At 36.3% G+C, this 11,970-nt stretch overlaps 2 protein-coding genes across 2 annotated transcripts; both read left to right on the top strand.

The window, feature by feature from the left end:
• Nucleotides 1-883: 883 nt before the first annotated feature.
• Nucleotides 884-4,075, top strand: LOC120490250 (snaclec 27). The gene is made up of 6 exons (XM_039687690.2): nt 884-1,089; nt 1,501-1,602; nt 1,715-1,777; nt 2,484-2,543; nt 2,858-2,994; nt 3,364-4,075. Exons 1-6 carry the CDS (start codon nt 939-941, stop codon nt 3,550-3,552), a joined length of 702 nt encoding a protein of 233 aa, XP_039543624.2. The 5' UTR covers nt 884-938; the 3' UTR covers nt 3,553-4,075.
• Nucleotides 4,076-4,793: 718 nt separating this feature from the next.
• Nucleotides 4,794-11,896, top strand: retsat.2 (retinol saturase, tandem duplicate 2). The gene is made up of 11 exons (XM_089128705.1): nt 4,794-5,040; nt 5,397-5,579; nt 5,775-6,016; nt 6,447-6,648; nt 6,742-6,939; nt 7,142-7,261; nt 7,959-8,097; nt 8,219-8,328; nt 8,536-8,702; nt 8,773-8,932; nt 11,118-11,896. Exons 1-11 carry the CDS (start codon nt 4,881-4,883, stop codon nt 11,261-11,263), a joined length of 1,827 nt encoding a protein of 608 aa, XP_088984831.1. The 5' UTR covers nt 4,794-4,880; the 3' UTR covers nt 11,264-11,896.
• The last annotated feature ends 74 nt before the right edge of the window (nt 11,897-11,970 follow it).

The following is an 11,970-nucleotide window of genomic DNA, read 5'->3' as shown; positions in this document are numbered from 1 at the left end:
GTATGAATCTTGAAAGGTGAGTCTTGACTAAATTTGTCTGAACCGGCAAGGACAAATTAACTGAACAAATAAAACATTTCATATGACCAGTGGTGATAGAGTATTTCAGATGCAGCCAATGATGCTGTTGGGCAACTAATGAGTTGTGCAAATATGATATAAAAATATCTACCCTCAAAAATTAGTTCTTTGGCTGAACATGATTCAATCATGGAAAGTGGTTCCATGTGAGTGAAACAAGTAAAACCCCAATAGAATCAAGCATTTACATCTAACTAGAATCAATGGTGTTCATTTAACTTGAATGATATGGTTAAGTTCAACTTAAATAAATGGTTTTCATTTCAATTGAATTATTCGAATATCCCAACAATTAATACTAAAATGCCTTCAGGGTGTAAGTGGTTAAAGTTTTTATTGTTGAGTGTACTAGCTGATAGTGACAAATACATTTTCTTATCTACATTTTATCATTATTTAGAAACATTAAAGGCACACTATGCAGGAATTCTGTTTTTATCAAACAGCGACCCCTAGAGTCGCTGTGGAGTACTTGTATTTAACGTTTCTGTCGTAAATACCACTCACGCAGATCGTCTCTGCCATAGACTAGTCTCTGCACTCATAGCCTGTTTTTTCCAGTGGCGTCTCCCTCAAGGTTTACTACGAGGATGATTCCCCCTACCATGAGTTTGTTTACCACCGAAATTACTTTGAAGCTGTTATATTGAGGTACAATCTTGCATAGTGTGCCTTTAATACACGAGTTAGCTGTTTTTTTTTATATTGTCTTTTTTTATAGTGACTATATAGATAGGCTTATACATAATTATGTACTATATGCAGAGACAAGACAAAGAAAAAATATTTCTATATATATCTAGAAAGCAACCAGCATGATAACCCATAATGTTAACAGGAAATGACACTGGGTTGGTATGAGTGTCTTCATTGACAGCCTAATGTCACTTCACCACCTCTCTTGCTGCACAGTGCACACTTCTCTGTTTGACACAGCAATGCCTAAACATGACATGTCTGATCATATTTATGACAACACTAGATGGATGAAAAATAATTCACGTGGAAGTAAGTACTTGATTCTTTTTTCTCCTTGTGGTTGTGGTTCTAAATTTAGGTTAAGTGTGTGTAGTACAAAACCAAGTTTCTTTGAGCCCAAAAGAGGTTTAAGAAAATGGTAAAACCTTTATTCTTTAAAAATAAGTATATATAACGTTTCATCCGAGTTTTCAAACAGTTTTAAAACAAATTAAAGTTTGCTAAATATGTATTTAGCAAATTATGAGGTAGCCTAATCAAACCATAGCAACAGTTTTATCAATCTGTGTCAGAAGCTTAAACAATGTACACTTACTTGATGCAAATGCTGTTTTTAGACATCCAGGCTATACTATTTTTGGACATACAAATATATTTAACAACTCTCTGTTGGTGCAAATTATTTCTAAAGATTTTTCTAAAATGTATTTTATTTTGTAGATAGGAAATCTAACAAAGAGAAGAAATGTAGACCTATCTTTGCCATTATTGCTGCTTTCCTCCTCCTGTCTCTGCTTGTAAATTGGGTGCTGGCATATTTGTGTAAGTATCCTCATATTTTACAGGAACCATTATGTTGCATACAGTATCAGAGGTATATTTACATTTAGTTACATACATTTTTTTATTTATTTCACTGTTCTTACTTTTGCAGATTTCAATAAAGACAAAAATATGTTGTTGCATTGTGAGCCAGTAACAAACTGCTCAATTTCAGGTAAATCATTCATCCGTATATGTTCAAATGTTATATGATATTCGACTAACAAATTTCCTAAAGTCATAGGAACATGACCTACATAGGGCCCTATCATACACCAGACGCTATGCAGCGGCTTTTGCTAGTTTCAGCCTGACGCAGTTATCATTTTCACGAAGCTACACTGTAAATTTTTAAGTTGATTCTTGGCAAAAAAAAGAGCACTTTTTCTTTCAAAATTATATGTGCTCATTAATATATAATTACATTTACCAACTAGTCAAGTAGTCTCGTAAGCGTAGAATCTGCCATTCAGAATACATACGAGCGAGTCGCTCGAATGGCGAATAAGACTAACCGTTGTTGATATAAGTTTGTTGATCTGTACAACAGTCTAATAAAACACAATATAAAGCAGAAAAATTAAGGGTTACGCGGATATATTACGTCATTGACAGGTGATGCGAATCACACAGGATGTTACAATTGGTAAAATAGCTGATTTCTCTGGATTTAAACATTGTTGGAAACATTTGGGATAATGTACACAACAAAGTATAACATTGTTCCAGTGGTTTTTGGAGATTTTAATTTAAAAAAAAAAAATCTTACATATTGTGCTTTTAAAACAGGCTTAAATATTTGATGAGTGTGGTCAATTTTAATTTCTTTGCGACATTTCAAGTAATCTTTGATTTTCTTCATTCCTCACGTCCCTATTCAGAAAATGAAGGTAGTCCATGGTGCACGTATAAGGAATGGAGCTCCTTTGATTACTGCCCAGGTAAAACTGTCTTGTTTTTCAACAAGAGCTGGATGATAATCTTCAAAATCTGCAATTAATTGCCTGAGGCGCCTTTTTTTATCAGTAAAAAACTAGTCTTGAATGCTCGGTGCTTCACATTCTGCCTGAGTCTTCTTGCCATATGTCTATTCTTGTGTTTTTAAAAATGAGTCATTCCAAAATATTTTAGAACCCCATTTAAAGTATGTAAAGGTGCAGATCAGCAGGGTTACCGCTTTTTCCAACCTACAAATGTGCTTCTTGTAAAACCACAGACGTACAATCTTGTTTCCTCCCCCCCACTGTCTCTGTAGATTTACCAGAGCAGTGGTTAAAAGGCAACGGCAGCTTCTATGTTTTCTCCAACCACAACAAGACCTGGAGCTCCAGCAGAAAGCACTGCCAGGATCTGGGTGGTGATCTGGTCTTTATTAACAACACAGAGGAGAAGGTATACATAAAAATCTCTGTATTATCCCTACATTGTGCATGTGTTAAAAAGAACAAATGTGAGAGAAGTGGGTCAGGTGTGAAACAGTTACAAAGTTGAGGCAAGTGGTCACATAAAATATTGTTCTTCTAAAATATATTTTAATTGATTAAGCCATACACACGATATCATTGTAAATTATGAATGAAATTAATGTTTTTAAAAGAAAAACAAATGTGAAGTGGAACAAGGTGTGAAACCCTACACTGTGTTTTCACCAAAACATTTGCAAAATAGTAATATTACTAAAATATATTTACGTTTAAGCCACACATAAATATATATATTTTTTATATAATATATATATAATATGATGTGTTTGTCACGCAGGAATTTCTTGCTCGGAGACTATGTGTTACTGGTGAATCTGATCTCTACTGGGCTGGGATCAGTGATGGGAACTGGGCAGATCTGAATTCCAAACAACACAACTGTGCTGTACTCAAAGGGAATACACAAGAAGACATTTCTTGCTTGAGAGAAGAGAGGAGCATTTGTGAGATCCCATGCCTTCAGTAGACTTTTGTCAGTAGATTGTAGATTGATTCAGTAGATTGTCAGTAGATCAGTAGATTGATTCCTTTTTTGTATGGTTGATTATTCGTTCTTTCTTTTTTTTTTTACTGTCCTCATATATGTATGAGTTTATTCGTCTTATTCGATATTCGTTTTTGTATACTTGTTTTCAGATTTCCATAGTTTTCCATATGGAATGATATATGAATATACTTTAATGTCATACTTTTCACTTTTTTTTCTTTCTGTACAATGTTTGTGTACACAATTTATTATCATAAGTCTAGTGAGTAATTACAGATTCCTCTTTATTGTCATTTTTTAATTATAATTAACCATGTGCAAAGCCTATCTGATGGTAAATTCCTTTAATAATCTGTCTACTTATGGTCTATCTTCCACTTCCATAGCAATAATAGTATTTAAAATGTTATTTTCTAGCTATGCTTTATTACATATGCAGGCTAATCTCTCTTTTTAAATCTCATCCTCTGTTGTTAACAGTAAACTTTTCTACATATTAATACGTTTGTTGTATAATTAACTAGGCCCATCATTTTTTATATTTTTATCTCAAGGGGTTTAAATATTGCTGGGTTAGGGGCAACTCCATCGATTGATGGTGTACCCTGGAATAACCCACAACAGTATAGGCCCGATAGCACATGATGTTTCAAAAAAAAAGAAAAAAAAGAAAAAGAAAAAAGATGTTTGCAAATGTTACATGTTGCATTGCTCTGTTGAAATGTCCCTTGAGATGTTTTTGAACTTTGGACAACTTTGTGGGTTTGAAATATATGGGGGCACAAATGGCCAGTGAAAATAACTGCAGCACTTATGACATCTACAAAAAGTCCAAGGATAAAGGCTAACGCTAGCCATCAAAATATTTTCGGGGGGAAGAGGGTGAAAAAAACATACATTAACGGCTCAAATCTTGTTACAAACGATCTTATATTAAATGGACTATTCACAATGTTGTATCGACGAGCTAAATTAGTTTTATAAAAAAATAAATCAAACGAGTAGGCTACTACGATTCGCTAAATAAAATTGAAGATAGGTAGCCTACTCTCTTTTTGGCTCAAGTTCTTCACATGTTATCCGATACAATTTGATAGGAGGCGCTGTCTCGAAAAACGAGGGGTCTGAGAATGCGGGACTCTAGATGCAGGTCTCCGAGTCTGCAGCTTCATACTACTCAACTGAGCTGAGGTCCGTTTCCGGGTGGAAAGTGACGTCAATGCATACCCCTAGTGGTTTGAGGAAGTATTTTACAGTATGACTGCACTTGTGAACACATAGGTTAACCAAAATTTGCACCTTACAACATGTGGATTGCTGTCGTCTTGATTTCTTTGGCGTTAGTGGCCATTGTCTTTAAATATTTGTTGACAACGCCTGAGCCGAACCCTTTTGGTATCGATACGCGCGAGCCGTTAAAGCCCATGGTGTTTGACCGAAAGCTGAAGAACAAAGTCCTGAAACAAGGTCAGTTACAAATATCAACTTACGCACTACTTTACTGTCTATTGTAGTGTTAATATTGCTGGCTAGATAATACGTTTTTGATTGACAATACGACCATACGATTTGTATCTATCTATCTATCTATCTATCTATCTATCTATCTATCTATCTATCTATCTATCTATCTATCTATCTATCTATCTATCTATCTATCTATCTATCTATCTATCTTATCTATCTATCTATCTATCTGTCTGTCTGTCTGTCTGTCTGTCTGTCTATCTATAGCTTAACAAAACCTTTTTCCTGCATTTATTTATTTGCTTTTGTTTATCACTAAACACCGTACAATAGTCTACATTTGTTTTCACATTCAGGCTTCCTGGCCAGTAAAGTCCCCCAGGATTTGGATGCAATAGTGGTTGGCAGTGGGATTGGTGGATTGGCAATTGCTGTCCTGTTGGCTAAAGTTGGTAAGAAGGTTCTGGTTCTGGAGCAACATGACCGGGCTGGAGGATGCTGTCACACCTTCACAGAGCAAGGCTTTGAGTTTGATGTTGGTGAGAAGGAATTTTGTAGCTCATCAATCTCATCCTGATAATCCCTATAAAGTCTTGCTTTGTCAAAGATAAGCACATTTATCAAGTCTTATTAAACCAATTATCATAGCCATATATACTTCACCTTGAAAATTGCACACATTGATTTCCTAATGGTCAGTTTGTGGTGATCTGAATGCCTTTCCCCTGCCTCAGGTATCCACTATATTGGGGAACTGCAGGATCACAGGCAACTTCGCTGTGTGATAGACCAGTTGACCAATGGGCAGCTGCAGTGGGAGCCGCTGGATAACCCCTATGATAAAGTGGTCCTGGGTCCACCAGAAAATCGGCGCATATACCCCATCTACAGTGGACGGAAACGCTATATAGACGAACTGAAGAAGTGCTTCCCGGGGGAGGAAGAGGCCATTGAGGAATATGTGAGACTTTCCATGGTGAGAAACAAGTATAGTGTTCAGTAAGTGGTTTATATATGCAGTATATATAAATAAAACAAAAAACATTTTTTTTTAAATAGAAATATTTTGTTTCATTATAAATGCTTTATTGTGACATTTGATCAATTTAAAGCATACTTGCTGAATAAAAGTGTTAATTTCCTTCCTTAGTTAGTTAGCCATTCAGTTCTCTAATAATCTAAGGTATTTTAATGCCCTTAGGAGTAAAAGAAAAACTGTCTTTATGACTGTATGTATCTGTTTGCATGACCTTTACCCCATAATCATTGCCACAGACACATTAATGATTGTTAATGCACTATACTACATGCCATTTGTTAGAAACTAGACTTAGAAATTGATTAGACTTCGTGAAGACAAGGAGTAAAACACAAATTGTAACCCTGATTCTTAATGCTCCTGTCAGAAAGTTGGGAGAGGCGTATGGTTCCTGGTTCTGCTGAAACTCCTCCCAATTCCTCTTGCAAAGTTCCTGGTGTACACAGGCCTGGCCAAATGGCTCTCTATCTTTTTCCGCTATGCGTCCCGCAGCCTGACAGATGTTGTGAATGAGCTCACACAGAATAAGGACCTGAGAGCTGTGTTCTGCTACATCTTTGGGACCTATGGTAAGGAAATCATGCCTGATGGGAAATGAATTGTTTTGGGTGCCTAAAGCTCACAGCTACTGACCTTCTTTGGTTTTTGTGTTCGGTAAACAGGTAAAATGCCCAAAGAAGCAAGCTTTTCCATGCACAGTTTGCTTCTGTGCCACTTCATGAATGGTGCCTGGTACCCGAAGGGTGGTGCTAGTGAGATCGCCTACCACATGATCCCCATCATTGAGAAGGCTGGAGGTGCTGTGCTTGTTAGAGCACCTGTCAACCGCATACTCCTCAATGATGCTAAAGAGGCTATAGGTAACACATCCCACTTCCCGCTCAACTCTTTTAGGAGTATATACTGTAGCATTTAGCTTCTTACAGAATGTTTTGTACCGTACATTTTCCTGTCTGTGAATTATATGTTTTACAATTGATTCATTTTAAATGAGACATTTGCAAGAACTGCATGTCTAAAGGTGTTTTTTGTGACTGGATTGTTCTGTTGGCATTTCTGCAGGCGTGAGTGTTCTGAAGGGGCAGGAGGAGGTGCATATACATGCTCCCATGGTGATTTCAGATGCTGGAATCTTTAATACATACCAGCATCTCCTGCCTAAAGATGTGCAGACTATGCCTGGTGAGAGAGAGTTTATTCTGTTGTGTTCGGCACTTTGTACCATCGTCATAATTATCATCATTATTATATCAACCAGTATCACAATTCCTTTTTTTATATTAAACTTTATATTTTATTTATGTAAAAGATCCATCAATGTTAGCATCACAGTACAACAACAACAACATTTTTTTTTATTATTATTAATCATCAATAATCAGAGTATAAAATATAATGTACGGTATGTCTATAAAATAAAATATTATATTATTGTGGTTGTTGTTGTTGTTGTACTGTAATGCTTGAACATTCAAATAAAGTACATTTATTTGAAAGTCTTTTTATTGTTAGTATTGCAATACAGAATTGTATTATTTGTAAATCATTGTATTAATACATTTTGTTTTACACTAATGCCTTATTTATTTAAATTATTATTTAATTATTATTTATTTATAAATTAAAAAAAAAACAAATATATATTTATTAATTAGTATTAAATATTTTATTATGGGAAAGACTCATCAATGTTAAGCAGTACATTCTTAACAACAACAACAACAACAAAACGTTATTATTAGCAATGCTAACATTCTTTAAAACATGAGACCTAATGCTATGAAATCAGTAAAATTGAAACCTCTTCGTGGTGACGTTTGTCCAGTATTCCTTTTAATGTGAGCATACTCTGTGGTCTTTTTGTGATGGTACTGTGCAGCGATCCAAAAACAGCTGAGTATGGTGCAGCACGGAGATGGGGGACTCAGTATTTTTATTGGCGTGGATGGGACAAAGGAGGAGCTGGACCTAACAGCGGACAATTTCATTATCTTCCCTGAGAACAATTTGGATGAGCTGTGAGTGTGAACCTACGTTTCCGAAAAAAGTTTTTTTTAAAAAATTGTTTTTTCCTCAACCATTGTCTACTGTAAAATCAGCACTGTTCACGTTATGTGTTAATATCTGCTGTTCTTTCAGGATGGAGAGTTACATGAAAGGGAGCAGGGAAGATTCTTCTAAAAGTCCCCCTTTGATTTTTGTGGCCTCGCCTTCAGCCAAAGACCCAACCTGGCCAGAAAGAAAACCAGGTAGAGAGAAAAAAAGTTCACATTTGGAATTAATATTTTTTTGATCTGATTATAAGTGGACAAAGCTTCAGTACATAACGTGTAAATGGGATGCAAAGTGTTTTGAGTGTACGAATGTGATGTAATCAGTTACTACAGGTTCTCCAATAAAATAACTGACACTTCTACTTGATGCATCATCAAAATCCAAATATGTTTCGGCTACAGGTAAATCCACCTTGACTGTTGTTAGCTTTGCTAACTATGAATGGTTTGAAGAGTGGAAAGATGACAAAATCAAGAACAGAAGCGCAGATTATAAGGAGCTGAAGCAGGCGTTCATCAATAACATATTAGAAGCAGTGACTGAGATCTTTCCTAAGATCAAGGACAGGGTATGAACTCTACAAACACAGTCTTTGTCTTTTTTGATTTCATTTTATTATGCACTGTTTCTATCTGCAGATTGAATTTGTGGATGCAGGCACCCCAATCACAAATCAGCATTACATAGGCGCTCCTAAAGGGGAGATCTATGGTGCTGATCATGGAATTCCTCGCTTCAGCCCTGAACTAAATGCCATCATCAGACCACAGACACCCGTTAAAAACCTCTTCCTCACAGGTGCGTCCGTCTGATTTTGCCTTGTTTTGGCTTAATGCAGGGTTTCCTAAAGTTTGTTTCGTCAGCCGGACCGCTTGGATGTGAAATATTTACTTGAAGTACCCCTTGAGATTCAAAACGGTAAGCTTGTAATAATGTTTTTAATTCCAGTGGTACTGGTGGATTTCCACAGGAGATTCGAGCATGTCTTTGCGTCATTACATTACATCACATCTGTTCACATAAAGAAAGGGGTCTCGGCTAGTCGGCTAGATTGAGTGTGAGGATGCTGGAGGTGGAGATTTATAGCCTTTTCTCACAGCACTTGATATGATTTTGATGGCGGATCCAGAAAGGTTCAAACGACGATCACCAGTGACAACTAGAGATTCACCCGCTGTAAAATGCAAAAAACTTTGGAAAAAGAGCCTGCAACCGGCCCATGCCAAAACAAGGATAAATATCTGAAGGGCTTTAAATGTAGTCACGCAATGCTGATGTTGAGAACAAAGTAAAATTTGCACGGTTTTGCGTGACATGATAATTTAAAAGCGGTTGTTAGATTTAATCAGAGCTTTTTACTGCAATGTGAGAACCAGAACAGAAGTGGATGTTTCTTACTAGTTCAGATGACATTTTGCGGTGAAAATTATGTTGGTCATACTTCAAAAAGAATAATCTGTGATTCTGAATGACAGTATCGACACCGGTGCGGTGACTGACTGCCTCACAGTCTCCTCAAATATCGTGTTCATCCACACTGTGCCGTGTCGAGGGTGTCAAAGTAAAGTTTAAAATTCCGTGAATGACTGCAATTGTAGATTTCGAACAGAGATGGCGACAAAGAGGAAAAACGGCAGACTGCAGCTTTAAATTATAAATGGCATTTCAGAATGTTTGTAAACAATAGGCACCGAGATACTTCCGGGTGGCAGAACGCGAGCGGCTTCTACTGACTAACTGAAGAGATCTAGCCGGCTAATGTAACAGTGACATAGTTAAACACATTGTTGATCAAAGTTGAATCGATGATGAAAACGTCTTTTCATCAGATTTACAGCAAAAGGTGTAGGGTTTGTATCGATTTCTTGTGGGTGAGGAGGTTATAACGAGTGAACGTTGTGTCGTCAAAAGTAGGAAATCTTAAAGATGTCCTAAATTATATGATTCATCCAATGTTTACATTTCTGCTGCCAACCCCTTCAACTCTGCTTCATGTATTCTCAAAACGGTTCATCTACAAAATCATAGCAGAGCATTTATCTTCAGCCGGGACTATTATTCGAGACTAATAATATTAGTAAACTTGTCTCTTTTAAAGATCAGACTCATTGCCAATCACTGCCTGAAGTAAAAGAGGGCTGCCCACTCTCACAAATTGACCGTGAGACTCAATTGTCACTTTTCACGCACTCTCACGCCACACATCCATTTTCTCACGCAACTTACCGAAATGTATATTCCTCATATTTAATATCGACCAATCAGTGTTTTCAACCGCGCAAACAATTGTCACATAACATTTACCTCAGGAAAGCCATTTAATGACCATGATAGGCTATACAGCACGTTATTTTGGCAAGAAAAATGAGCTAGAGAGTATTTTACTAATTATGTGTAGGCCTACTATATTACATATTATATTTTTTACTTATATAATTAAAAACAGTTGTTATTATGATTAAAAAAACGCATTATATTTAATTTAAAAATAAAAGTATTACATTTTTACATTTGACGGTGGGTCTCCCTTCCAAGCAATTTACTAGCGCTGCCATAGGAACATTTCGGCTTTTGCCACCCGGAAGAACGTCTGTTACTGTTTTGACGTCATGGTGAATTGTCGTATAAGAATTCAATTATTTCTTTCACTCTGATACATGCAGACTGAATTTATTTGAATAAATAAATTTATTTGACTTTATTCAATGTTATTTGAATAAAGTGCAGGCTTTTATTTGATAATCACCATCATCACTCTAAATTATATTGCTTAGCTTTTCATGAACTCACAAACCCTTGTTTGGGAAACCCTGCCTTAAGTCCATATGTTACCATCTCTAAGTATATTTTGAGACATGGGCCATGCCTTGCATTTTTTTGTATTTGCTGTTTAAAATGAAGAATACTTAAGGCGCATTTCAGTGAAGGTTCTGAGATCTCTGGTTTGTCCCCAATCTCTTTCAAATCTGCACTTCGCTTACAGGTCAGGATATGATGATGTGTGGTTTTGCTGGAGCGTTAGCAGGAGCGCTGACGTGTGGTACTGTCATCCTGAAACGTAATCTTCATCTGGAAGCCATTGGTCTCGCCAGAAAAGCCAAGAATTGCAACAACAAAAAGAAGGAATAAGTGTCTGTAACACATAATCATTCATGTGTGTGTAAATCTGATATATTCATAATATATATATATATATATATACGAACAGAAGAGCAGTGGGAGGATCTGTGTGATTTATTAAAAAATGAACCACTGAGCAACCTAACAATGCAGTTAACCAAGTGCCTTACTGGTTTAAAACACAACTATAATTTCAAATCTACTTTTAAAGGGGGGAAAAAAATCAGATTCAGTCAAATGGTTTCACTGTACTTAACTAAATAATGCACTTAATCAAGGGTTTTGTAAAAACAATGCTGCTGTTATAATTACATTTTACTAAACCCATTTACCTTTGTGTGTGTGTGTGTGTGTGCGTGTGAAAAGCAGAAGAGGGAAGACAGATTGTTTGCACTGTGTAATTTGGGTTTTTGTAACTAACTGTGAATTAAAGTCTTGTTGCTCTTAGATTTAATTATTGTGGATCTAGGCCTCTAGGTCTGTGGGTTTACATGCAAATGATATATTTGAGAAGCTGTCTGATGATGGCATGTGCACATTTACCTGTGTTTTGCTATTTGCAGTGATATTCCAGACTTGTATAAATCTGGCTATAAACGTGCTCATTAATATACGAATAAATATGTTGATTTAAACAACAAATCATTGTGTGGAATGGACGTGTTTTTACATCAAGGGGGCAGTATGGCTGCAAGTCTCAAAATAACAAGTTTTGA

The sequence above is a fragment of the Pimephales promelas genome, chromosome 3 (genome assembly GCF_988280905.1).
Source record: "Pimephales promelas chromosome 3, fPimPro1.hap1.1, whole genome shotgun sequence".
NCBI classification, from domain to species: domain Eukaryota; kingdom Metazoa; phylum Chordata; class Actinopteri; order Cypriniformes; family Leuciscidae; genus Pimephales; species Pimephales promelas.
Note: the sequence above shows the minus strand (reverse complement) of the source record. Positions and strands in the feature narration are given on the sequence as shown.

Excerpts from the sequence above, each read along its gene's own strand:
- LOC120490250 (XM_039687690.2), top strand. The coding sequence starts at position 939 with ATGAGTGTCTTCATTGACAGCCTAATGTCACTTCACCACCTCTCTTGC. Across the intron at positions 1,603-1,714 it reads TTGGGTGCTGGCATATTTGT|ATTTCAATAAAGACAAAAAT; the intron begins GTAAGTATCCTC and ends TTACTTTTGCAG. Across the intron at positions 2,995-3,363 it reads TTAACAACACAGAGGAGAAG|GAATTTCTTGCTCGGAGACT; the intron begins GTATACATAAAA and ends TTTGTCACGCAG.
- retsat.2 (XM_089128705.1), top strand. The coding sequence starts at position 4,881 with ATGTGGATTGCTGTCGTCTTGATTTCTTTGGCGTTAGTGGCCATTGTC. Across the intron at positions 5,041-5,396 it reads GAACAAAGTCCTGAAACAAG|GCTTCCTGGCCAGTAAAGTC; the intron begins GTCAGTTACAAA and ends TTTCACATTCAG. Across the intron at positions 5,580-5,774 it reads AGGCTTTGAGTTTGATGTTG|GTATCCACTATATTGGGGAA; the intron begins GTGAGAAGGAAT and ends CCCCTGCCTCAG.